Source organism: Aotus nancymaae, unplaced genomic scaffold, assembly GCF_030222135.1.
Source record: "Aotus nancymaae isolate 86718 unplaced genomic scaffold, 86718_ANA_hifiasm-v0.15.2.pri h1tg000007l, whole genome shotgun sequence".
Taxonomy (NCBI): domain Eukaryota; kingdom Metazoa; phylum Chordata; class Mammalia; order Primates; family Aotidae; genus Aotus; species Aotus nancymaae.
Genome location: NW_026988418.1, coordinates 58,223,537 through 58,248,095, shown reverse-complemented (window position 1 = coordinate 58,248,095; position 24,559 = coordinate 58,223,537). Strand labels below are relative to the sequence as shown.

Genomic DNA, 24,559 nt, shown 5'->3' with positions numbered 1-24,559 from the left:
GGGGAGTTGTTCCAATCAGGGCCACAGGCGCCGAGGAGAGGGACGGAGCTGGGCAAGGAGGAGGCAGGCCCACCCACCGGGGTGTGGGCAGAGTTAAGAGAGCAGGGTTCGGATCTCGCCCCTTCCTGCACCTCACCGAAACACTTAAGGCCTCTGTATGATAGAGGTTGGAATCCGTGGCCTTTGAAAGTCCTTTCAGCTCCTTCACTCCTATCTGGATAATTTTTGGCATAGGCCAAGTGGCTGGTTGGTGGGGTGCTTAGCTCAGGACCAGAGGCTGAACCAGCTGGGAGTTGGCTGAGGATAGACTAGACACGCGTGGGTGACTGCAGAGTGATGGAACGGGGGTGTCCCGGGATAGGGCTAAAGCGATGGGATTTCCAGACGAGTCTTTCCCAGGCCAACTTTTAAAGGTCGGAGGAAAGTTTCTCGTGGGGTGGGGGCCCGGAGGGGAGGGCAGGGTGGGCTCCGACGCCTCCTCGCCTTTAAGCGGATGGCCCCGGCGCTTTCTCCGTTACCTGGAGCGGGGAGGGGCTTGGGAAAGTTTGTGTTTGTTGCTGGCAAAGCGCCGGATGGGAGGCGCGGGCGGGCGGGCGCTGCGGTTCTTCCCTTCTGCTTTCGGGAAGCGGTCGGGGCTGCACACTCGGAGCGGCGGGGCCGGCTCCAGGGCCCGGCCGGCTGGAGGAGGGAGGGAAGGAGGCGGGAGGGAGCGAGCGGAGCCAGGGGCGCACGTACGCCCCAGCGCTGGGATTTATCGGCTCGCGGGGAGAGCAGAGCAGGCGCGCGGCCCAGGCGGAGGAGCGCCGACTCTGGAGCAGTCGGAGCTGGAGGAGGAGGAGGAGGAGAGGCGGCGGGGAAGGAGGAGGAGGAGGGGGAGAGTCGCTCCCGCCGGGCGAGCATGGGGCGCCTGGCGCCGAGGCCGCTGCTGCTGGCGCTCCTGTGGCTGGGTGAGTATGCGCGGGGCTCGGCGGGGAGCAGGGGGACTGGCGGGGCGCGGCTGCAGCGCGCGGCCTGGGGCGCGGAGGGTGCCCGTGCTGCTCCCGGGAAACCCGGCTGGGGAGCGCGGGCGGCTCGGCCCGGAGCGGAGCGGCCGTGGGGCCGCCCGGAGCCTGGCGCGAATCCGCCCGGGCCCCGCGCACGGGGTGCCAGTGGCCGCTCCGCCAGGCCGAGCCTCGCCCCCGACATGTGCCGGGGGGAGTGGCCCGGGGCCGGCTTTCCCCGGCCCTCCCTACCTGTTGGCCGCCCGGAGCCCGGCTCACCTTGAACTCCCGGCCCGGAAGGTACCGCGGTCCCGGCCCGGGTCCCCAGCTCGGGAGCGGAAATGTGAGCCTGGGATATGCCCCGCCATAGCCGCCGCCGGCCGCGTCGCTCTTCCCCGAGCCCGCGCGGAGTTGCCTTTCCAGGGAAGCGAGAGAATCCTCCAACTTCCTTCCACGAAGGTCACAGCGTGGCCCCGAGCGTTACAATGGAAATCGGCGTGCGAGCCCTGCCGTCATTTTCGTCGTGGCTGGGTCTTCTGCCTCAGTCTTTTCTTTTAGCTTTTCTTGAAGCTGCCTAGCTGCATATTTATACACAAAGACCTAAGAGCCTGGCTTCTCCAACTTTTTCTACCTGTTACTTTTCCTCCCTTACTGTCCCCTCGTCTTCCGCCCTCCGGAAACCCTCGGTGCCCTGTGAGGTTCTGGCCCAGTGCCCTCCCCCCACCCAAGGAATCTTTTGTGGGTTTTTTCCCTCTCCATTTTCCATTCACTCCATACACAGACACCATCTTCACGTAGATCCACATGGTGATCCTAGCCAGCCACGGAAATACGTTTATTAAGTGCCCACCATGGTACCCCAGGGCTGACCCTTAAACGCTTTGATATTCTTGGATCCTTATGGTCAGTGTCAGCCAGGACGAGATGATTCCTGTGACCCGGCCTGGGGTTCTCTTCCAAGCCCCTGGAGAAGGCAGATCTGAGCCTTTTACAGAGCGCGTGCTGTGCGGTGTCCGTCCCATCAAGGTCCCAGCTGCACACAGGGCAAATGACTACTCTGCACTTATGGCCAGAGGGTCCCAGAGGAGGCCTTCTACAGCCACTCCCCTGCTGGGAACACCGGGGGGGCCCACACTACTCTAACCCCCTTGACTCCTGCTGCTGGTGAACCAGCCTTGCTAGCTACTGTGTTTTCTTCCTTCACCTTGAAGGGATTTTCTGAACTCTCCCTAAGAGAGCTCGTCCAGCCACGTTGCTTTCAGCTTCAGCCAGTGTGCAGAGAGCTTCCATATCTTCCATTTAGTTTTATGGCATCTCTTCCATCGTTCCTGATTCTGGTGCTTTGCTTTTATCTTTGAAACAAGGTCTCACTCTGCCACCCAGTCTGGAGTGCAGTGGCACTCCACAGCTCACTATAGCCTCAAACTCCTGGGCTCAAGTGATGCTCCCATCTCAGCCTCCCGAAGTGCTGGGATTCCCGGCATGCTCCACCACACCCGGTGGTAATGCTTTTCATCTTTACTTTTCACTCTGGGACCTATGTTTGTGGCACGCTGCCGTTTGATAGTCCACATACATTAATTGACTTTGGGTCTGGGTCAAACAGGGCCGTGGCCTGGGTTTGCACAGATTGTGCACTGTACAGCTTCAGGAGCTGCTGTTCACTTTGTAGCCTATGTGAATGAATCCCCCTAGAGTTGTGCAGTTCTCTGAACAACCTGGGTACCAGTTATGAGGGTAGAACTTTGAAAACAATGCCCTTGAGTAATCATAATAAGGGGGGAAGAGGGAGGGGGCAAAGAGAGACTACAAAAGCAAAATAGAAGTGGGGAAAGCACAACTTGGAGAAATCTTGATTGTACCCCAACATATCCTGTCCTGGCTGGAGGCCTCCTATGAACTCCACAGGGAATTTCTGTGGTGTGACCAGCCAGTGCCTTTTCACCTGACAGTCCTGTGACCCGTTGATGACTCTCCTGATAACTGCTGCCACAGAATCTTGCTCGGTGTGGCTTCAGCCTGACCTCTGGGAAGGTCTCCCTGTGTTACACTACTCTAGCACTGTGCTGATCCCTGAAATGTAATATGTTGATCAGCAAGATCATCTTTCCTCCTGGGGTGTGACCTGGGTATAATCTTGGTATCGCTGCTCTTCTTGATCTCCACATTCACATAGTTTCTCAATTCTTGGCTTTCCCCATAGCACAGACTCCAGCTTCTTCCTTTCCTTCCTGTTTCTTCGGCTACTGTGTTGGCCCAGGTCCTGACGGTTTCCCACACAGTTGGTGTCTTCTTGCTTGACTGTTTCTTCCAGCTTCCTGTTTAAGCTCATCCTTTTCCTAAAGGATCATTTTTGAGGCTCCCACCTGTTCTCACTGGGTCCTCATGACTTTTCCTCCAAGGAGATTTAACCCTTGTGTCCCTTCCCTCTGGTCTTCTCTGGCCCAGATACTTCATTGCAACTAACCTGTTGGCTCTCTTTTATGTAGACTATATTAAACCTTCTGCCCTCTTCTACTTCTCACCTCTTGCCTGTGTCTGAATATTTCCTTTTTCCCCTAAAACTCACTTTCTCTATGAAGCTTTCCTAAGCCTAACTATCGTGATCACACCAGAACCCACCCTGCCGCATAGAGCAGGTTTCACATCCATTGCCTGTGTCTGACCTGTCTTGCCTGTCCACTCAATGTGGTATTTCTTGAGTGGCCACTCTGTGTGTAACTATGTGTTCAGTGCTGGGAGTTCCAGACAAATGACCAAGACACAGCATCTCCCTGAGCGGCTGGTGGGTGTGAGTGGACAGAGAGTAAAATAGCTAACCACAGGACTGAATGAAATACCTGACGTATTTCATTCAGTCCTGTGGTTAGCTGTTTTATTCTCTCAAACAAGGGAGGGGACGATTAATTTTGACTTGGGGGTTGGGGCTGGTTTTGCTGAAGAGGTGACATTTGATCTGAGCCTTGAGGATAATTAGAATTTTGAAAGAAAGGATAGAAGAGCATTCCAGGCTCTGGGGAAAAGCCTGAAGTGTGGATAAGTGAAAGTACATGGCTCATTCAGAAATGGCATATAAGTTCCAGGTAGCCGGAGCTGGGAGAACGAGGAAATAATGGGGGTGCAATTATTTGGGGGAGGAGGAAATAATGGGGGAGGAAAGGTGGGTTTGGGGTATATCCTGTGGGTTTTTTTTTTTGGAGATGGAGTTTCCACCCTTGTTGCGCAGGCTGGAGTGCAGTGGTGAGATATCGGCTTACTGCAATCTCCGCCTCCTGGGTTCAATCGATTCTCCTGCCTCAGCCTCCCGAGTAGCTGGGACTACAGGCGTGTGCTACCACGCCTGGCTAATTTTTTGTATTTTTAGTAGAGATGGAGTTTCACCATGTTGGCCAAGCTGGTCTTGAACTCCTGACCTCAGGTGATCTGCCCACCTTGGCCTCCCGAAGTGCTGGGATTACAGGCATGAGCCATCACACCCAGCCGATCCTGTAGGTTTTGCATGCTGTGCTGAGGAGTCTGGACTGGGAGGGGTAGGCTTGTTGGCGTTCTGCGTGCTGCCAGGCAGTCTGTGCCCTATCGTTAGAGCATATATTTACTTCACTGTATGTAGTTGTCTGTTCCCTACCCCGATTGTTTTCCCTGGGGGCAGGGGCAACGTTGGTTTTGTTCACTACAATGTCCCTGTTATTAATTGAATATATAACCCATGCTGGGTGTTTGATACCTATTGGCTGACTGAATATTATAAATATATATGTCATTTTTTTCTGTGGAAATGGGTAGCTATTAAAAGTTTGTAGGGTGAGATTAGCAGGACAGGATGATGTGTTTGAGGAGGGTAAGCCCTCACCTAGTGCAACATAAATTGGAGAGTAGAAGGCATGGAGATTGTGGGGTGGGATTAACATATTCTCTTTATTTAGGTCTTTATTTCTGCAGACCTGTTGAAATACTTCTTTAAATGTCAAAAGCTTTACGTCTGTATTTTAAAAGGACTTTGTATTAATTAAGTAGGCTAACCTGCTCTAACAAATAAACTCAAAGCATAGTGGTTCACACAATAGATGTGTCTTATGTAAAAATGTGAAGGAGGTGCTTCGGAGGGAAAGGTTGGGCAGGGGACCCTGCTTCACACAGTCATTCTGGCTCCCAGGCTGGCGGCAGTTCCACTGTCTTCAACTCACAGTTTTTGGAATCGCTTTGGTAGTCGTCATCACCAATCTAGCCCCTACAAAGGAGGAAAGAGCATGGAGTAGAATATATGGAGTCTTTGTGGGTCAAACTTGAAAGTGGCACACATCATTTCTACACACATTTGATTGGAGAGAATTTGGGTCCAAGCCACACTAGCTGTAAGGAAAGCTGGGAAGCCATGTGCCAGCTACTATGGAAGAAGGGAAGAGCAGATTTTGAGGGAACAGCTAGCAGTCTCTGTGTTACTTATAAAGGATATAAGATCAAAAGAAAAATGTGAGCTAAACACGGTGGCTCACGCCTGCAATCCCAGCATTTTGGGTTGCCAAGGCAGGAGGACTGCTTGAGATCAGGAGATCAAGACCAGCCTGTGCAACATAGTGAGACCTCCATCTCTACTGAGAAATAAGAAAAGTTAGCCAGGTATGGTAGCTGTGGTTCCAGCTACTTGGGAGGCTGAGTGGGGAGGATCACATGAACCTGGGAGGTCAAGGCTACAGGGGGCCCTGATCGCACCACTGCACTCCTGCTTGGGCAACAGAGCAAGATCCTGTCTCAAAAAAAAAAAAGGGAAAGAAAATGTGTCTACCCTCCTGCCCAGGCATAGCCACTCCTATTTAACGTGTGTGTGTGTGTGTGTGTGTGTCTCTGCTTACTGAATATTTTGTTTGTTTTGTTCCTTATAGCTTCTGTACAAGACTTTGTACCTAGTGGGTACAGTAATAATAGCTACTTTTTCTAGTGTGCATATCGAGCGTCAAGCTCTGATATACATTCTCGTATTTATTCCTCACAGCAATATTTTGAGGAACTCACTCTTATTTTCTCCTTATTACAGATAAGGAAACTGATGCCCAGAAAAGTTAGATAACTTGTTCAGAGTCATACAGATACTCCCTAGCAAACCCAGGATCTGATCTCAGGACTCCATTCTGCCTCTGCTAATGAAAAGTTGACTAATGTTTGCTAAACCTTATGCTGTGTATTGCTTGAGATTAGCTTAGGCAAAGAAGGATGATAGTGGTTTGAAAGTGAAACTGCATTTCAAAATAGGAGGATCCAGGGTGAGTGTAGTCCAGGCACACTTCCTGAAGGGAAGGGCAGTGCCAGCACGCACCTCGGAGGTGTGGCATCTCTGTAACCCTAGCAGGTGGCCACACCTGCTTTGAGGACGGGGACTGAAAGTAACTGCCTCTGGAAAGCACTAGAGGAGGAGGAAGGCCAGCGGGAGGAACCCCAGTGAATCCACCCAGCTTTAACAGTCTTTGAAGTACTGTGGGCTTCAGAGATTCCTTGGCACTCATTTTAGCCTTGTTAACAGAATTCCTGTATGTGCCAAGCTGATTAATGCCTGCCCTGGCTATAATTATTCTTATTAGCCTGCTGAATAGGAACTCTAGTTGTCAGTGATCGTTCCTTACAAGGCAGCAGGCTAGTCGGCATTTATACGGCTATTTTGTTTCAGCGATGAGCTGCTGAGCTGATTTTCCCCCCATAGATTGAATGTACATTTTCATATTGGCACTGCGTCTGGCAGTTAAATAAGGTGTGTGCTTGTCTGTCAGTGTGTGTCTGCAACTCACTTTATCAAATGAAGTTGGAGGGATGCTGTCCAGACAGTTCATAGCTGTTTCATTTAATTGCATTGGTTTCTTAAAGGCAGGGTTGCAGGGTCATTTGACTCTGCTTTGGGAAAATAACTTGAACTGGCAAAAATTCTTCATAATTTATTTTCTGGAAAAGGCGAAGTGCTGCAATTGGCACACTTAGTGGTTTTTTCGATCTTGGAATATTTCTTCCCATACCAACTGTAGACTTTGGGAAGCAACAGAATTAGACCCAGTAGTTAACATCGTCACTCCCCAGCAAGAGGCGTTTCCAGTGGGCTGGAGATCATGACACTGTGCATTTGCTTGTGTTCTTCCAATGCTGATTTCTCCACAGTACTCTGTAAGTGTTTGTGGTAGATTATGGAGTCACTATGCAGCATGATTCAAGTGTAAGTAAAATGTTCTGGGACCTTAATTGCATCCTGTTTCACACCTTTATAAGCAGTTGGAATGTGAAAATATTTATATCACTTGGGGTATTCATAGGAGTGGAGAAGAACCCGTGGCTAGTGTTGCTCTGTCTAGGATGAATTTGGCTTAGAACGGTGAAGACTGGAATTGTGCTTAAGGGTTCCGGGCACATATCAGAGTGGGTGCTACCTTGGAATCCTAATGAAAAAGAGATAGTATGCAGACAGATGAGTTACTTCTTGGAGGTTAAAAGTGACACCAAGTCAATATTCTCATATTGGCTCTTCCTTGCTCTTATTTAGAACTGGACTAGACAGAACTCCCAGCTTGTGGGCCACGGTAAGGGAACCACATGGGTTTCAGGTGGGTTGTCATGATACTGATACCCACAGGGCAGGGGCTGCCTGTAAATCCAAAGGCCTGCTTACCCAGAGAGCTATGCAGATATATCATTTGCTGTGTGTGCTATGATTTGACGAGGGATGGCACTTCTCTCCGCTTGGTGAGCTACAGCCCTTTAGCCCCAGCCTTGGAATGAGCTGTTTGAAGATGCAAGGTGAGCAGCTCAGTAACACGGCTAGCAGCTCATTTATTCAGCAAATATTGAGCAAGCGCCTACTATTACATGCCAGGCATTGCTCTGAGGATTCCTCTATGAACAGAGCAAACTCAGATCTGCCCTCAAAGGGTCGGACAGGATGTACTAGATGTCAGAAAGTGGACGATTGAGATGAGGGTCAAGGGCAGGTTCTTGGAAATGCCTGCAGTGCAGAGACAGGAAATGAAAGGGAGAGTTCTGGGAGTAGTCAGGGAACAGAAGTACCAGGAGAGCACGCTGTCGGAAACCAAGCAGAGATGGGTGTGAGTGGACTTGTTAAAGAGGGATTGGTCACATGCTGCTGCAGAACTGAAAGGATAAAGACAGAGGAGCCCTTGGATATGGGCACTGTGAAGTCTGCCCAAACGATGGAGGAGGAAGAAAAATCACAGGACTTGAGAAGTGGGTGGAATGGGGAAGAAGCTCTGAGTCAGAAATGATCGCCACCTTTTACGCAGCGTGGAGCAGAAGACCACTGTGAGGGCAGTGGCTCGGCACGGCAGAACTGACCAACTTAAACAGGATCCAGGAGTCGCCAAGCATGCCCACAGGCCAGCTGGGAGACTCTGGGGGCAAAGGACAGGCTGAAGAGTGGTGAGCAGGCATGACTACTGGGTGTGGACTCCAGATAAGGTGGCACAGGGGATTGGGGTGCAAGTAGGAGCCCTAGCCTTGAGGAGCTGGAGAAAAGGGAAGGGAGAGGGAGAGGAGAGCGTGGAGAGAGCAGCAGGGTGTGGCATGCGGTCTCTGCAGTGCTCTCAGACTTCCCAGCCCTGAGAGTGACCCCAAAGCTTCCACAGACATGCTAGTTAGAGGTTATCTGTGTGTTCTCTTGTTCCCGCTCTCTCTCTCTTTAGAACAGGGTCTCACGCTATCACCGCAGCTGGATTACAGTGGTGCAATCATGACTTACTGCAGCATGAAACTCCTGGGCTCAAACAATCCTCCCACCTAAGCCTCCTGAATAGCTAGGACTGCAGGTGTGCACCACCATGCCTGGCTAATTTTTTATCTTTTATCTTTTTTTCTTTCTTTCTTTTTTTTGAGACAAAGTCTCGCTCTGTCACCCAGGCTGTAGTGCAGTGGTGTGATCTCAGCTTACTGCAACCTCCGCCTCCCAGGTTCAAGCAATTCTCCTGCCTCAGTCTCCTGAGTAGCTGAGGTGCCCGCCACCATGTCTAGCTAATTTTTGTGTTTTTAGTAGAGACAAGGTTTCACCATATTGGCCAGGCTGGTCTCAAATTCCTGACCTCGTGATCCACCTGCCTCAGTCTCCCAAAGTGCTGGGGTTACAGGCATAAGCCACTGTGCCCAGTCATTTTTCATCTTTTTTCTAGAGGCAGGGTCTTGCTATGTTTCTCGGGCTGGTCTCAAATTCCTGGCCTCAAGTGATCTTCCTGCCGCGGCCTCCCAAAATGTCATGAGCCACTGTGCCTGACCTGTATGTTCCCTTTCTTTATCTGCACACATCAAGTTTCCCCTGTGTCCCTCTGGATGTCTTCTTCCATGTTGATTGGTAGAATTAACTTACTCTCTGATAGCTTTTAGATCTTTGGCTATTAGGTGGAATCTCTAGCACAATGCAAAGATGGATTATGAAATGCAAAGGACTCTTGCATTTCATAATCCATCTTTCTGTCATTCACATCAGCTAAGAAGATTTTAATAGTTTGTAGTACAAATAAACCATTACTTGTGTGTTTTTAAAACCTAATTCTGTTCTTTATACCCTTCCATCCTTGCCTTATCTCCCAATTAAAAGAGGAAAAACTAGGGTTCAGGCTTCATAGTCAGCCTTTCATTTGAATCCTGCCTCTCCTCAGTGTGAACCTTGGACAGGTTTTCCAGCCTCTCTGAATCTCACTTTCTGTCTCTGTGAAATAGGAATAATACCTCACTTGCAGGTTTTTCATGAAGATCAAAAACAACATATTTAGAAAAATGCAAACATTAGTGTATGTAAGTTCTTAGAACTCTGCTACCCCAGGTGTGTTCTGGGGACCAGCAACATTGGCAGCACCTGGGGGAATCTCAGGTCCAACCTTGTGAATGGAAGTTTGCATTTGAACAAGATCCCCAGGAGATTCAAATGCATGCTAAAGTTTGAGGAGCATATCAGGAGGAGTGTTTGGCACACAAAGTACTTGGTAGTCTGGGCTTTCTCAGTGGGTCTGAGGCAAAGCCATGGTCAGAGTCAGAGCTGGAGGAGAGTGGGCTAGGGCTGGACCCCACGGGAATGTGACAGGCATTCAGTTGGCAATAAAGGATGGAGGATAGCATAGGTCCATAGTGGACGCAGTGGGCCTAGTTTTGTGGCTTTATCCCACCAAGTTTGGCAGCTCTCTCCATGGAATAAGGATGGAAGGATGAGGGATAAAGGAACCAAGGGAACTGATGAGAACATCACAGACAAGACTGGCCACGGAGTACAGGTGGGATAGGCAGGTGAGTGGGGCTTCCAGGCCTGATGTCCCTGCAGAAGGTCTGAGGGCCTGGAGGACATGATGAGGGCATTAAAGCAGATTCTGAGGGGCAAGGGAGTGGGGAGTCTAGGAAAGTAGGAGGTGAGGGTCAAGAGAGGTAACTTCTGAGTTCAGGGTTTTGACAGCAGACATCTAAGGGGTGATAGGCTGAATGGCCAGTAGTCGCATAAGCATTTATTCAGACGTTTTGCTTCTTCCCCGATTTGGGCTGGTTGAGCTAATATCTGACTGGGCTGGGCCTGGATAGATTACAAGAGAGGAGTGTGTCTTAGAAGCATTAGTCCCGGGTGCTGTGGGAAAAGGCAGTAACCTAAGGCCAAGACGAACTGGGGGCTGAGGAGCAGGTGTAATGCGGAGAAACCAATATGAGCGTTCTTTTTTACCCCAAGAAATTCCTGCCTACCTTTTTTGTAGCATTTATTTTGTGCCAGGCGCTATACTTTCTTTTCTTTGTTTAAAGAGATGGGGTCTCTGTCACCTAGGCTGGAGTGTAATGTGGTGATTATAACCCACTGCAGCCTCAACCTCGCAGGTTCAAGCGATCCTCCCACCTCAGCCTCCCGAGCAGCTGAGACTGGCTAATGCACTTTCCATAGACTAACTCACTTAGGAGGTTTCATAGTCCCATGAGGGTAGGCACTGTTGTTACCCCTATCAGATAAGCAAACTGAGTCACAGAGAGGTGAAGTCACTTGCTCAGGGTCACAGTGTAAGTGGCAGACCTGGGATTCAAACCCAGATAGCCTGGCTCCAGAGTCTGGGTTCATAACCACAGGACACTAGTCTGTCTTTCCATGTTAGTCAAACTACATCTTTGAAAACACTGAAAGGAATTGATATAATTGGCTAAATTGTGAAAACATTTGTACAGGAGGCTTGGATTTTGGCCCTTGTCCTTCTACTCACTAGTTTTGTGACTTTGGACAAGTTGCTGAATAGCTCTCAGTCCTTGTAAAAGAAGGATTGGGCTAGCTGATCCCAAAGGGCTCCCCTTCCATCTCCAGAATTCTTTGAGTCCACACTGACCCCTGCTGTTGGCCATGTGGCCTCTTGGCCCAGCCCTGGCTTCCTGCCCATCTAAGCACTCCTTATGATTCTGTAGCCTGAGCCTGTTGTCTCTCACCTGCCTGGTGCCTCTTCACCACAGTGGGTCAGTGCCTCTGAGGGCTCTGGAAGTTGTTCTGTTCTGTATTGGCAACTGCTGCCTCCTTCCGGCCCATATCCTGTGCACTAAGGATCTTTTCCCTGTGGTTGTCTAGGGTACAGAGGTGTCCCCACCACCAGGCTAACGGGGCTTTCAGACAGACCTCTGGGGAAAGTCACAGAAACAGGAGAACCAATAAGACATTTCTAGATGACAGTTTCTTATCATTACTGATTTTTGTGTGTGTGTGTGCAAGTTTTGATTGAGGGTATCAACCATGAGCAAGCTGGGGCTGACTAATCAAGCCTCAGCCCTCAGAATTGTGACTTGTGTCTTCTCCCTTCAGCTTAGAAAAGAGCCTGGAAGGTGCTCCACAGGTTGCCCTTTTCCCAGTACACCCCAGACCACGGTGAGAAGAGACATAGACATCTTTAGATATGTAAAAGTATTGCCACTACTTTGGATTTTACACCCTTCCTGAAGGGTAGAAGAGTTGAAATGCTTTTTTTTTTCCCCCTCAAGCAGGGTCTCGCTCTGTTGCCCAGGCTGGAGTGTAGTGGCACGATCTTGGTTCGTTGCAACCACCGCCTCCTGGGTTCAAGCAATTCTCATGCCTTGGCCACCCAAGTAGATTGCAGGCATGTGCCACCACACTGAGCTAATTTTTATATTTTTAGTAGAGACGGGGTTTCGCCATGTTGGCCAGGCTGATCTTGAACTCCTGGCCTCAAGTGATCCGCCCACCTTGGCCTCCCAAAGTGCTGGAATTACAGGTGTGAGCTACGATGCCCAGCTGAAGAGTTGAAATTCTGACATCTCTAATCAATAGACTCAACTGGTTAAAAAATGTGCCCCTAGTATTTGGCCACTTTCTTCCTTTTCATTGCTTTGGTCTAAACAACGAAGGTTCAAAATGATGCTGGATAAATACCACCTACCAAAAGAATACCTTCTAGAAAGGCTATATATTACAGAAGTATCTTATGTGTATGAGCTCAGTCCTCACTGCATCTTGGCTGCTGCCTGGCCCTCCCTGGCTAGTTTGAGGTGTTACTGTTGATGCTGCTGCTAAGCCCAGTGATTTCAACTCACAGGTTTTGGATGCAGATATTTGTGAGGCTTACCAAGGACTTGTGAATTCTGGGCTGTGTTTGAAGTAGCTTGCTGTCTTGTGCTGTTCCAGAGGTGAAGGGGTGGATGGTGCTTTGGGAAACCATTGCCCCTTTAGGATGTACTGAGAAGAGAATATTAGCTGATTTGGTGTCTGTCCAATGTATGCTACTTTGCTTATGTTGCAGTGAGGAGTTAAAAAAACACACACGCTTTTGGCACAACTATTCATTTTTCCATTTTCTGAAAGCTGGCACATCCAAACGTTTTCTTATTTATTAGAAGACATTATAGTCCATCATCTTTGAGAAATCGTTACAGTAAGTTCCAAGTTAAGACCGTAGTGTCTACCTCATGGCATGGTACAGCACAGGGTACTTAGTCACATTAGTCAAAGTAAAAACAGTTATGACCTTTGAAGGAGTAAATTATTTGTGTCCAACTTTACTCTTCAGTACAGGTCATTGCTACTTTTCTTTGTGATCTTTTTTTTTTAGTACTTCAGCAGCATTAAGGGGATATTGACTGTGTTTCTGGTGCAAGATTACAAAGTCCAAAATGGAATGGAACCAGTTATAACTGAACGGCAGAATGGATCATAGGTGTTTTATAAAGGCCTGGGTGAATGCGCTATTAGATCACTGTACATGTGCGGCTGTCAGAATTAGAGAGATGAAACTGAGGCTAGGGGCAGTTATTACAGAAATGCTCCATGGAGCAGGTGGGGCTGGAGAGTCAAGAGCCAGGAACAGGAAATGCATATCAGGTATGAAAGTGGGCAGTACAGTTTCTCAGAGGTGGGAGTAGATAAATGTGTGCAGCTTGGTGTCCCAACCTTGGGGATTAGCTGACTCAAGCTGGAAAAGTAATAGAGACCTCAGGGGATGTGGATATTAAACTCTGGGGAGCGGGGGTTGGTGGAGAAGAAGAATGTGAGCAAAGTCACCCTGAAAGATGTTGGCAGCATCGCCAGCGCCCACAGAGCAGCTAAGAGCCGGCATGCATGAGGCTGGAGAGGTCCGCTGGGGCTTACGGGAAGCCAGCCTGCTAAATTAAGGTGATAAGTCAGGCCATAATCCTATTTTGGTTGTTTCTTATAAGGAAAACAACTCATAAAACAATTACCGATGTTCCCCCCCAGATAGTTTATGGGAGCATTTCTTCAAAGGACTGTCACCTGATAAGAGACACAGATAAGTTTTAGAGCAATGATGGGGAATTTTAGTTGGTTTTCTATGGAAACAAGGTTTATGCAATCATGCGGTCTATTCATGGGAGTCCCACTTTCATTACCATTTATCCCACAAACTAGTATCAGTGGAAACAGCACTGTGAGTCCCAGAAAGCCTAGTGTTGTACCTGGCTCATAAATAATTGGGAAGGGTACCTCTGTGAGCCCATCTAGGGAGGGCCACAGAGGTAGCAAGGTGGTATATGCTGATCAGCGGTACCCTCAGGGACCCCACATTCCAGCACCCAGTTAGCTTGTGCCACAGGCTGAAAGGTAGTTATCATACAGTAGGAGGATGTGAGTTTGGTCGTTAGAAAACAGCAATGATGAGGCAAGCTCCGTTTTCCATCCAGAATGTTCATTTAAGGCATTTGGGCCTCAAGACAAAGAAGTGTGAAAACTGAGCACGGAATCCAGTGTCGGTGACCCCTCTTGGGGTTTTCCCAAGTGTACTTCACTCCAGGTCTTTAGAAATGACTGTAAGATAGATACACACAACACCTTCTTTGGTTTATCTGTTCGTCTTGGAATTATTTCCAGTTATTTGATTCTTTGGATTTCAAGTAAAGCCTCATATCCTCAGAGAAATGAGGACATGCTTGGACCCAGGAGTGCTGCCGCCCACAGCATGGTCCAGCCTGCATCAGCTCTTGGTGATGGGCGCTCACTGAGCCCCCTTCCTTCAGGGTACAGCCATCAGTTTGTGATGATCTGTTTATTAGGATGAGCATTTGTGTGTCTCACCCAGCGGAAAGCAGCTCGAAAGTGGGATCATGTCTGTTTTTGCTTACCCCAGCATGTAGGAACTTGAATCTTTGAATAATTCAATTAATGTATGTACTTAGAAAAATGCCTGTAAGATGAATATGTTACATATATAATACATACTGTATATGATATATACAACACATATTTTAAACTGTGGACCTTAAGTTATAAAGGGGGCAGAAATTATCCATGTGTCTTTACTGTCTTTCATATGTGTGCTTATCTGTTTTTGTTACTCTTGTGGGAAGAATTGCGTGTGACTTCATTTCTAAGACAGAGGTTTTTGTGGCAGAGTAGGAGAAAATGAAATCCACACATGAAAAAGAAGAGGTGAGAAAAGTCTCCATTCTTCTTCCTGTGGATTGTCTCGTTTTTTCCTTGGCAGCTTGGGTGGAAGACAGATGACTCAAGGGTTCTCATTACTGTCTCTCCACTGCCTCTACCCCTTCCCTTTGTGGGGCTGCTACAACCATTTCCACCCCAAAATGGCATGTGCTCCCTTCCCAGGCTTCGTCCTGGTTGTTCACAGTCTAGAGAAGCAGACTCCTTCAGTCCCAGCGTATGTGTCAAGTGCCTTGTGCCTGGGTTCTTTCAAACCACGGACCGTCTGCTCGTCATCGCTGTTCTAGGGAGCAGCCAGCTCTGAGCCACGTCTGAGCGAAGGGGCACTGGTACTCTCTGTCTAGTTCATAACCACTATTTATTGTCTACTCCACGTCGGGCATTGTTGTAGATCTGGGGGCACTTAAAAACAGAGCGACAGTCCTTCGACTCCTCCAGCAGCCAGCCTAAATGTGGAGGCATGACATACACACAGGAGGAGAGGTGGCATAGACAAAGTGTCCTCCAAGGATTGTTTCAAACGGGACAAAACTGAACATTAGAGAAGAGGGAGAGGATTCTGGGAGCGCTTTAGGCACAGGTGCTTTTGCGGGAAAGGTAAGCATGATCCTCTGGGCCTGTTCATATCACTTCCTGTGTCTCGTCCCTACCTGTGCATGTAGTTTGAAAGGCACGTGCACTAAGCCATGTCTGGACTGGGGACTTTTGCAAGGATCCAAAGCACCCAGATAGTTGATTTTTACTAGCCCCAAAGAAGAGTGAAAATAAAATTGATGTGGTGAGTTTTGGGGTTTAGAATCTTGAGATAGTGTCACTTCCCAAAGTGCTGAGAACTGGTCTCTTGACTAATGCTGTGTGCCTCAGTTGCCCCAACCCCATGCTCTGTGCTCTCTGTCATGAACTGGCAAAGGGCTGTTTTTGAAAATTCATTGATGAAAGGCTGTTTCTGAAATTATTGAGATTATGTACTTTCTATTAAGCCCCCTGGATAGTGATCTGAAGATCAAATCTGGCCCTAACATTGCAGAAGCTCATTGAGATAGGAGTGATCACAGTCAGTGCATCAGCAGGCATGCTGCTGGGCTGGGGGTGTGGTGATGAGCAGCCCCTCCAGAGCCTCACAGGGAGGCTGACAGGCAGTCCGCTCCAGGTGATCATGGTGGCGAGCAGAGCCTCAGCAGGCACCTTCTAAACTCTGCCTGAGCTGGGGGCTGAGGTGGGAAAGGATCAGGAAAGCCTTCAGCAAGCTGGACTCACTTGAGCTCATTAAGTCTTGATGATCGGTACGTTTTTATCTGGCAGAGAAGGGGCGGGTAGTTTACTTTAGGCTGAGGGAAGAGCACAGAGAAAGAAATAAACCAGCTGGCGCAGTGGCTCACACCTATAATCCCAGCACTTTGGGAGGCTGAGGCAGGCAGATCACTTGAGGCCAGGAGTTCAAGACCACCCTGGCCAACATGGTGAAACCCTGTCTTCATTAAAAATCCAAAAATAAGCTGGGCATGATGGCATGTACCTGTAATCCCAGCTACTCGGAGGTTGAGGCATGAGAATTGCTTGAACCCAGGAGGCAGAGGTTGCAGTGGGCTGAGATTGCACCACCACACTCCAGCCTGGGCAACAGAGAGGGACTCCATCTCAAAAAAAAAAAAAGAAAACTTTTTGCAGCTGGCATGGAGGGTTGAGTTGTGGGGTTTTAGAGGGAAAGGATTGATACTGGAGAGAAAGTCCTGAGTGTAAAGAGCCTTGTGTGTCACTTGAAGGAGCTTAAACCTAGTATCAGAGATGAATTTGTTTGTTTTTTCATGATTCTGCCTTCCCTAAAAAGCTGGACGTCCCTCCTTTCCTTTATTTACTTGACATTTTAAAAGGTCTTCATCTTGTCATGGGACTCACCTCCTCCCAACTTTTCTATAAATCAACATACTGTTCCTTCTTCATCGACTCTGATACTTGGCCAGGTTTTAGCTCATCAGCTTTCTGTGATGACGTGGTTCTGCACACAGTAGGCATGCAGCAAAAAAAAAAATACTGAATGAAGGAATGAAGTATCAGATTGTAGTTAAAGTGTTCCTTAAAGGGCATGTGAACCCAGAGTCTTTTTCTGTTGAATTCCCTCCATCTAGACTGTTAAATAACACTGTACTCCTTTCTGAGCTTCATCAGGGAAGCTCAGCACAGACCCCTCATCACCCATGGCTTCTGGCACTGTCTACAAATGACAAGGGCAGGTTTAAGGTGTTGTTGGGGAGGAGGGATGGATGAGGCAAAGGAGGAGCAGACAGTGGATCTAGGGAACAGTCAAACGAGGGGAGATCCTTTAGCTCTCCTTTTTAGGCCTTCACTTCCCCAACTCCTTCCATAATTGTGTAAGGTCTAATTCCTCTAATAAACTCATTATTCCACAGTATTTATAAGGGCTCACAGTTGCCCGAGGAGAGTCGGGTGGGTGAGGGGAGTTCTCCTGATTATCTCAGGTGCTTTTTATGGTCATATGCAAGTTTAAACACAATATGAATCTCCCATTCTCTTAAACTAGAGGCTAAAAGGAGGACCAGGTGTTCACACAGAACTTGGCAGATGATGTTGGCCAGTTTGAACGTGGAGAGGATTAAAAATGTCTGAGCAGGGAGGGATGCTGAGCGGTGCTTGGGCCTCTGGCAGCTGTTAATTTTATAGAATGTGCTAAAATAAACCTTGTGGATAGATCTTGCCTCAGCCTTTTCTATCTCTGGTCCTTGGACAGAGAATTGTTTAAATCATTTCATGTTTATTGAGTTATTTTGGTTAATCATCAGGACAGATGGCCTCTAAGTGGTTTTTGCATCTTTTTTTTTATTATTGCTTGGTCACATAACTTCTCGGAACCTCAGTTTTCTTATTTAATCCTCTCAAGGTTGAACATTAAATCATATGAACAGGATTTGCAAACTATAAAGTAATCCAATGCTATGCATGTAAGGTGTCTCTTTTTTTGTCAATTACTGAGTCTTTAAGGGCAAATTGTCTACTCAATACGGTCTTCTGTGTTAGGATTCCATCAGGAAGCAGAGCCTTTATAAATATTGTGGAATAACAATAACATATTTATTAGAGGAATAAGACCTTACACAATTACAGAAGGAGTTGGGAAAGTGAAGGCCTGAAAAGAAGAGTTAAAGGATCAGGAAAAGTCATGAGTCAGCTGCCTTGAAGCACTGCTAGGTGGACAAGTTGAAGCTTGCAGAGAAATCCGGGAGCCAGGCAGAATGGGCTGGTTTAGGGTTCTGAAGAAGGGCCAATCATGTCTTCACTCAGCTCTGAGATTGCAGCCAAGCATCTAGTGGTCTTGGGGTCATGTTGGTCCATAAGAATAGCATTTGGGAAGAAAACAGGAGCAGAAAGAGCAAGGACAAACTGGTGCCCATTAGCGCCTTCGCATCTGTCCCACATTGCCTTTAACCATGAGCTCTACCAGAATAATGACTACTGCTTTACTTCCACCTCACAAGTCTCACATGAAATTCTATTTTGTCCAACCCTAACCCGGAACTACATAGATAAGAGGATTCTGGGATATGTAGTTCCAGCTTAGCCAGGTGACAAAGCCTCACAATTTTATAATATAGAATCAAAGGTTTGACATGATTCTGGCCTACCAGGATTTCTCAAAGGCCACAAAATTGGAAGTAATGTCATAGTTATATGATCTAGTGCTTCACTAGTAAGAAGGAAGTCAGTTAGTTAATGATCCAGTCTTGAAGAAGTACCTGCATTTTCGTTCCTCACTTGTTGGTGGCACTGCATGTCTTTCTGCCTTCCTTGCCATTCTGTGTGTGTGTTTTTTTTTGAAACAGGGTCTCACTGTGTTCCTTGTTGCCCAGGCTGGAATGCAGTGGCAGAATCATGGCTCACTGCAACCTTTGCTTCCCAGGCTCAAGCCATCTTCCTGCGTCTCCCTCCCAAATAGGTAGGACCGTAGGCACATGCCACCACGCCCAGCTCATTAAATTTTTTTGTTGTTTTTGAGACGAGATCTCACTATGTTGCCCAGGCTGGTGTTGAACTCCTGGCTTCAAGCCATCCTCCCACCTTAGCCTTCCAATGTGCTGGGATTACAGGTGTGATGCAGGAGATAATGGTTGTCTTGGCAGCAAAAACTAAGAGAAGTTGCATTAACTGTGAAGAGCCTGTCAGTACTGATGAAATGCAGTTTTTGTCGCCTCCTTTTAATCTTTTTTGATTTCGAGAACACGTGTGTGAAGGCTGAAAGAAGATTTCCAGATATAAATGGCAGGATAGATAACATTAGAGCCAGAACTACCAAGTAAATGTCACGTAGAAACAAGATTTAAGTCTCTGGACCACCCTTCTTACCCACTGTGACCTGTTCGTCACACCGCCCCTTCCTTGTGTTTCTGCAGCCAGGCACAGGCTAACGAGGACTGAGAGAGTGCCTGCTATGATAATTTTAGCTCCCGGAAAAAATAACAGACTTTGTGAGATTTAATGCCCACACCTGGACCTTGCCGTCACTTAGTATTCTTTCACCTTTTTGATTGTCAATCCTGATATTTCCCTCTGTGACCACAACCTCCTTCCTTTACTCCTTTCAGATTCCTTCCTCTGTTGACCCTATTCTTCATCCTAGTCGTGACTCTCCTGATCTTGAACTTTCCTCCTTTCCAGTCCACCAGGCCATTCTCACTTTACTTGGCTCCTTATCCAGGGCAGACCCTGGTGGTCAGCATTTCAGCAGTGAGCTTGTTAACATCTTGGAACCCTCTGTGGTATTTCTTTGCCAGACCTCACATTGTATTATATTTCAGTAATTCATACCAATCGTAGTTTGTAAGCCTGAGCTTTATGATCTTGCTGGGGGAAATCTCAAAGCTTGTTCATTTGAGATTCCAACAAAGTCCTGGCATCTTTACCGGCATCCAGCTCTCCTTTGTGTTCCTTTTGTGATGGTTTCCTATTATATTTCTTCTGATGCTAATTCTAAACCTTTGTCAGGGTCCTTAGCATCTGAACTCCTTTCTGCTATTTTACTGAGACAATGGAGACCAAGCAAAGAATCCGCAAGCTTTTGCCTTGAAACTTTTAAATATTTTTACTCATCCTTTTCTCCTTCTAACCTGAAAAAAAGTAAGGGCTCTATCTTTGGCTCTCTTTTCTCTCTATGTGTATGCTTTCCCTAAGTGACCCCATGCAACCTGTGGCTTTAAATACTATGTATGTGCTGGTGACTCTCCAGTGAGTATCTCCAGCTTGGACCTCCCGACTGAGCTCCAGACTTAAACATCCAGCTGCCTATTCCACTGCACAACCACTTGGTGCCTGGTGGGGATCTCACATTTAAAATGACCAGAAGGCAACTCTTACTTTCCTTGGTACAAATTTGCTCCCCTCTAATTACTTCGCTGTCTCTGTAAGTGGCATCACCCTGTAAGCCAGATGCTCAAGTCAGAAGCCTGAATCATTCTTGATTCCTCTCTTCTTCACTCCCCATGTTCAAAAAGTCAGTTTGTCTTTTCATTTATATGCAGGTTAAGTCCTGAATCTGACTACTCCTGAGAGTCGCCACCACTGTCAGTCAAGGCCAGTGTGCATCAGCTTTTGCTTGGTCTACGGTAACTTCCCCCATACTGGTGTCCTTGCTTCCAAATTGGCCCCATATAATCTATCTTCCCCACAGCAGCCGGACTGAAATTTCTACAAAGAAAGAAGGCTCTATCATTTTCTCGTTTATGTGCTTCCCATTTCAACCAGAATCCAGGGCCCCTGCCCCTCATTCATTGTAATCGGCCACAGTGATCTTTTTTTCTGTACTTTAAACACCCAAGCTTGCTCCGTCACAGTGCTCTTATATTTGCTGTTCTGTGTCTGGAGCAGTTTTGCCCCAGAACTTCAATCACTGTCTCTTCCTCATTCTGGTCTAAACTCAGACATGACCCTCTCAGAGAGGCCTTTCCTGACCATACCTCATATTGTCATATTTTAACTGAATAGCATTTGTCAGTGGGTCTATTTCATCACTGTCTCCTTCCTAGAACACAGTTTTCTTGTAGGCAGGGACTGGTGGCCGTGTGTCCAGTGCCTGGAAGGTGCTCTGGGGGACTGACTGGCTGACTTTGCAGGGTGGACCGCCTGCTTGCTGCTTCAGTGCCTTTTTCATGGTTGTGCCTTCTCCTCCCTACATCTTTGACTATTGCTTCTCTCCTGGCTCTTACTTTCCAGATCCCATCTCTGTCATTGAAAATGCGCTTTTCTGGAGGTTGCCAGAGACTACTTAGCCATTAGTTCATTTCTCTTTTCTCAACACCCACCTTCCTTGACTTTTCTGCATGTTTGACATTGTTGTTCATTTTTTCCAACAAAGGCATACAATAGGAGTCTGCTGTAGATATTGTGCAGGATGCAGATATTGGTAGGAAACAGCTCCTGCTTTAAAGGAGCTTGCAGTCTGCGAGGAACAAGTGATGAATATGTCCATTAAAAACAGTAGGTATTGGCTCACACCTGTAAACCCAGCACTTTGGGAGGCCGATGCGGGTGGATCACGAGGTCAAGAGATCGAGACCATCCTGGCCAACATGGTGAAACCCCGTCTCTACTAAAAATACAAAAATTAGCTGGACATGGTGGCGCGTGCCTGTAATCCCAGCTACTCAGGAGGCTGAGGCAGGAGAATTGCCTGAACCCAGGAGGCAGAGGTTGCGGTGAGCCGAGATCGCGCCATTGCATTCCAGCCTGGGTAACAAGAGCGAAACTCCGTCTCAAAAAAAAAAAAAAAAAAATACACAAATTAGCTGGGCGTGATGGTGCACGCCTGTAGTCCCAGCTACTCGGGAGGCTGAGACAGGAGAATTGCTTGAACCCGGGAGGCGGAGGTTGTGGTGAGCCGAGATCGCGCCACTGCACTCCAGCCTGGCGACAGAGTGAGACTCCGTCTTAAAAAAAAACAAAACAAAATAAAACAAAACAGTAGGTGTTACTCCAAACCCTTTCTTGAAATTCTTGCATCCCTTGGCTGCTAGGGCGTAAGGCTTTCCTGGTTTCTTCCTAACTGGCTATTATTTTTTTCTTTGCTGGCTCTTTTTCTTCTGCTTGTGCCTTAAACACAGGACTTTGCTGTGATTTTTGCCCCATTCCCTTCTTTCTGTACAGTAATCTGTCTCCTGGTGGCCTGATCGACTCCCGCATCTTCACTGCTGGGCAGATTTCCTCTTTACCCATCTCCCTTCATGCATGTGACTCCACATTGATGTCAGGCTCAAATGTCTTTTAGAGGTTTCCATTCCAGCTGCCCGGTAGACATTTCTACTTGTCAAAAATCTTTTTGTTTTTTTTTTTCAAGATGGGGTTTCACCATGATGGCCAGGCTGGTCTTGAACTCCTGACCTCAGGTGATCCACCCACCTCGGCCTCCCAAAGTGCTAGGATTACAGGCATGAGCCATCATGCCTGGCCACTTTTCAAAATCTTACTATAAGAAAATAGATTTCACCAGTGATGAGCTTCCCTTTGGCTTCTCTCTCCCCTCACAGGTCTACAAGCTGATCCTTCCTCTGTTATGGTTCTCAGAGCTGCCACCTTTTGATTCCTGCCATTGCCCTTGCTTTGCTTCTTATCACCTCTCCCCGCCATTAGTAGAGGGCCTCTGAATAGTCTCTGGGCCTCCACGTCTCCTCTCCAGTCTGTTCTTGGTATACCGCTTTAGTCACCCTGTCTTCACCACTACCTGCTGTGTTCCCTCGTGGCCCCTTCTAGATCTTTGCTTATGCTACACCCTCATCTCTGGTCGCTTTCCTCCTTCATGTCTCTGTTCAACCTCCCCTTCATCCAACCATTTTTCAAAGGCCCAATTCGAATATTGACACTGCATGAAGCTTTTCATAAACTCCTTTGGATGGAAATGTCCTCATTCTCTTTTGACCCTTGAGGCACCTGTTAGTGCCTCTCTTTGGTTATTTATATCCTTCCTTATACAGGTTGAGCATCCCTAATCCAAACATCCAAAATCTGAAATCCTCCAGAATCTGAAACTTTTTGAGTGCTGATACATTGCTCAGAGGTGATGCTCAGAGGAAATGCTTGTTGGAGCGCTTTGGATTTTGGATTTTCAGATTGGAAATGCTTAACAGGTAACAATGCAAATATTTGAAAATCTGAAATCCCAAACACTTCTGGTCCTAAACATTTTGAATAAAGGATATACAACCTGTAAGACAGTTTCCACTTTTTTTTTTTTCTTGAGACACCCAGGCTGGAGTGCAGTGGTGCTATCTGGAACCTCCGCCTCCCAGGTTCAAGTGATTCTCCTGCCTCAGCCTCCCAAGTAGATGGAACTACAGGCATGAGCCACCATGCCTGGCTAATTTTTTGTACTTTTGGTAGAGATGGTGTTTCACCGTGTTAGCCAGGAAGGTCTTGATCTCTTGACCTCATGATCTGCCCACCTCAGCCTCCCGAAGCGCTGGGATTACAGGCATGAGCCACCGCGCCCAGCCCAGTTTCCACTGTTATACACCGCTTGACTCTTAGCATACCATACGTGCCTTAAAAGAAGATCCACAAGCTGATTTACCTTTCACTCTCACTTATCACCTAGCACAGGGACCTCTTGCTTAATGGTTGTGTGTTGAATGAGTTATCTTACATTTGTCTCGTGTATCTCAGTGAGGTCCTAGCTGAACTTATTTTTTTTAATGATTATAAGCACTGCTTTAGTTGAACCTTATTTGCTTCTGGATGGGGTTTTGAAGTTCTGCCATATGTGACTTTATTACACATTCTCTGCTGGCTATAGCTTGTTTAATGTGCCTTGCTGCATTTTCATTACTTAGGGACTGTCTAGATGAAAGTTGGCATGATCCTTTCCTGCCAGACCTCTCAGTGGCAGACTTGAAGAGACAAAGGTTTTTCATTTGTTGAGTCAAGTACTCCAATAAAGGCACTATAAGGTTTTATAAGTCTGACTTTCTGTGCATTCATTTCTAGTTCACATGTGGAAATCTATAGGCCCCCAGTCTCTCCTAAAAGCCTTGTAAAGACTCAGAAAGTGGGAATTAGGCACCCATTTACAAGGCATGCTGAAATACCATAACCTCTTTAGTTTCAGTATTTCAACTCACCGTTACCACTGGATTCAGTAACTGCTGATACTTATCTTACAAATGGTTCAGATTGGAAAGTCAGATTGCTTGCTTCTAGGCAGCTCAGTGAAATAATAAAATTTGAGCGATAATAGAAACAATTGCAAGATATTTTAGCAGATATGCTGTACTCTGCAGGTCTTGATTTAGAATAATGTTGATGATAACCTGAGAAATAAAATCTATTTCCCTCGGATCAGGAAGAGGTGGAAAAGTGCAGATAAATGAAGTGTAGTCTTCATTGCGTTGTCTCTCTTAATGATTCCTCATGGTTGCCAATAGCACTTATCGAAATAAACATTGCAGAATTAGTTGTTTACCGTGAAGAACTTGCCTTTTTCTGCCTGTCCTCATCTTTTCCACCTGATAGAAGGAAGCTGAAGGCATTTAATTAGTTTCTTGAGTATTCCAGGGGTAGGGAAATGGTAATCTGGAAACAATTAACTCTTGGTTGTTAATTTTCTACTGCTGAGAAGTCAGGGCAGAGGGCTTCTAAAAATCCCTTCTGTATGATTTTGGAATAAAGTTCTCTGCACCATTTTTGAGCATCA

General features: G+C 47.2%; 1 protein-coding gene across 1 annotated transcript in view; it reads left to right on the top strand.

Moving 5' to 3' along the window:
- The first annotated feature begins 876 nt into the window (after positions 1–876).
- PTGFRN (prostaglandin F2 receptor inhibitor) overlaps positions 877–24,559 on the top strand; it is a 78,632-nt gene continuing 54,949 nt past the window's right edge. The window contains exon 1 of the mRNA XM_012458866.2: positions 877–947. Coding sequence (XP_012314289.2) covers positions 899–947 — 49 coding nt within the window. The 5' untranslated portion in view covers positions 877–898. The remainder of the gene's footprint in view (positions 948–24,559) is intronic.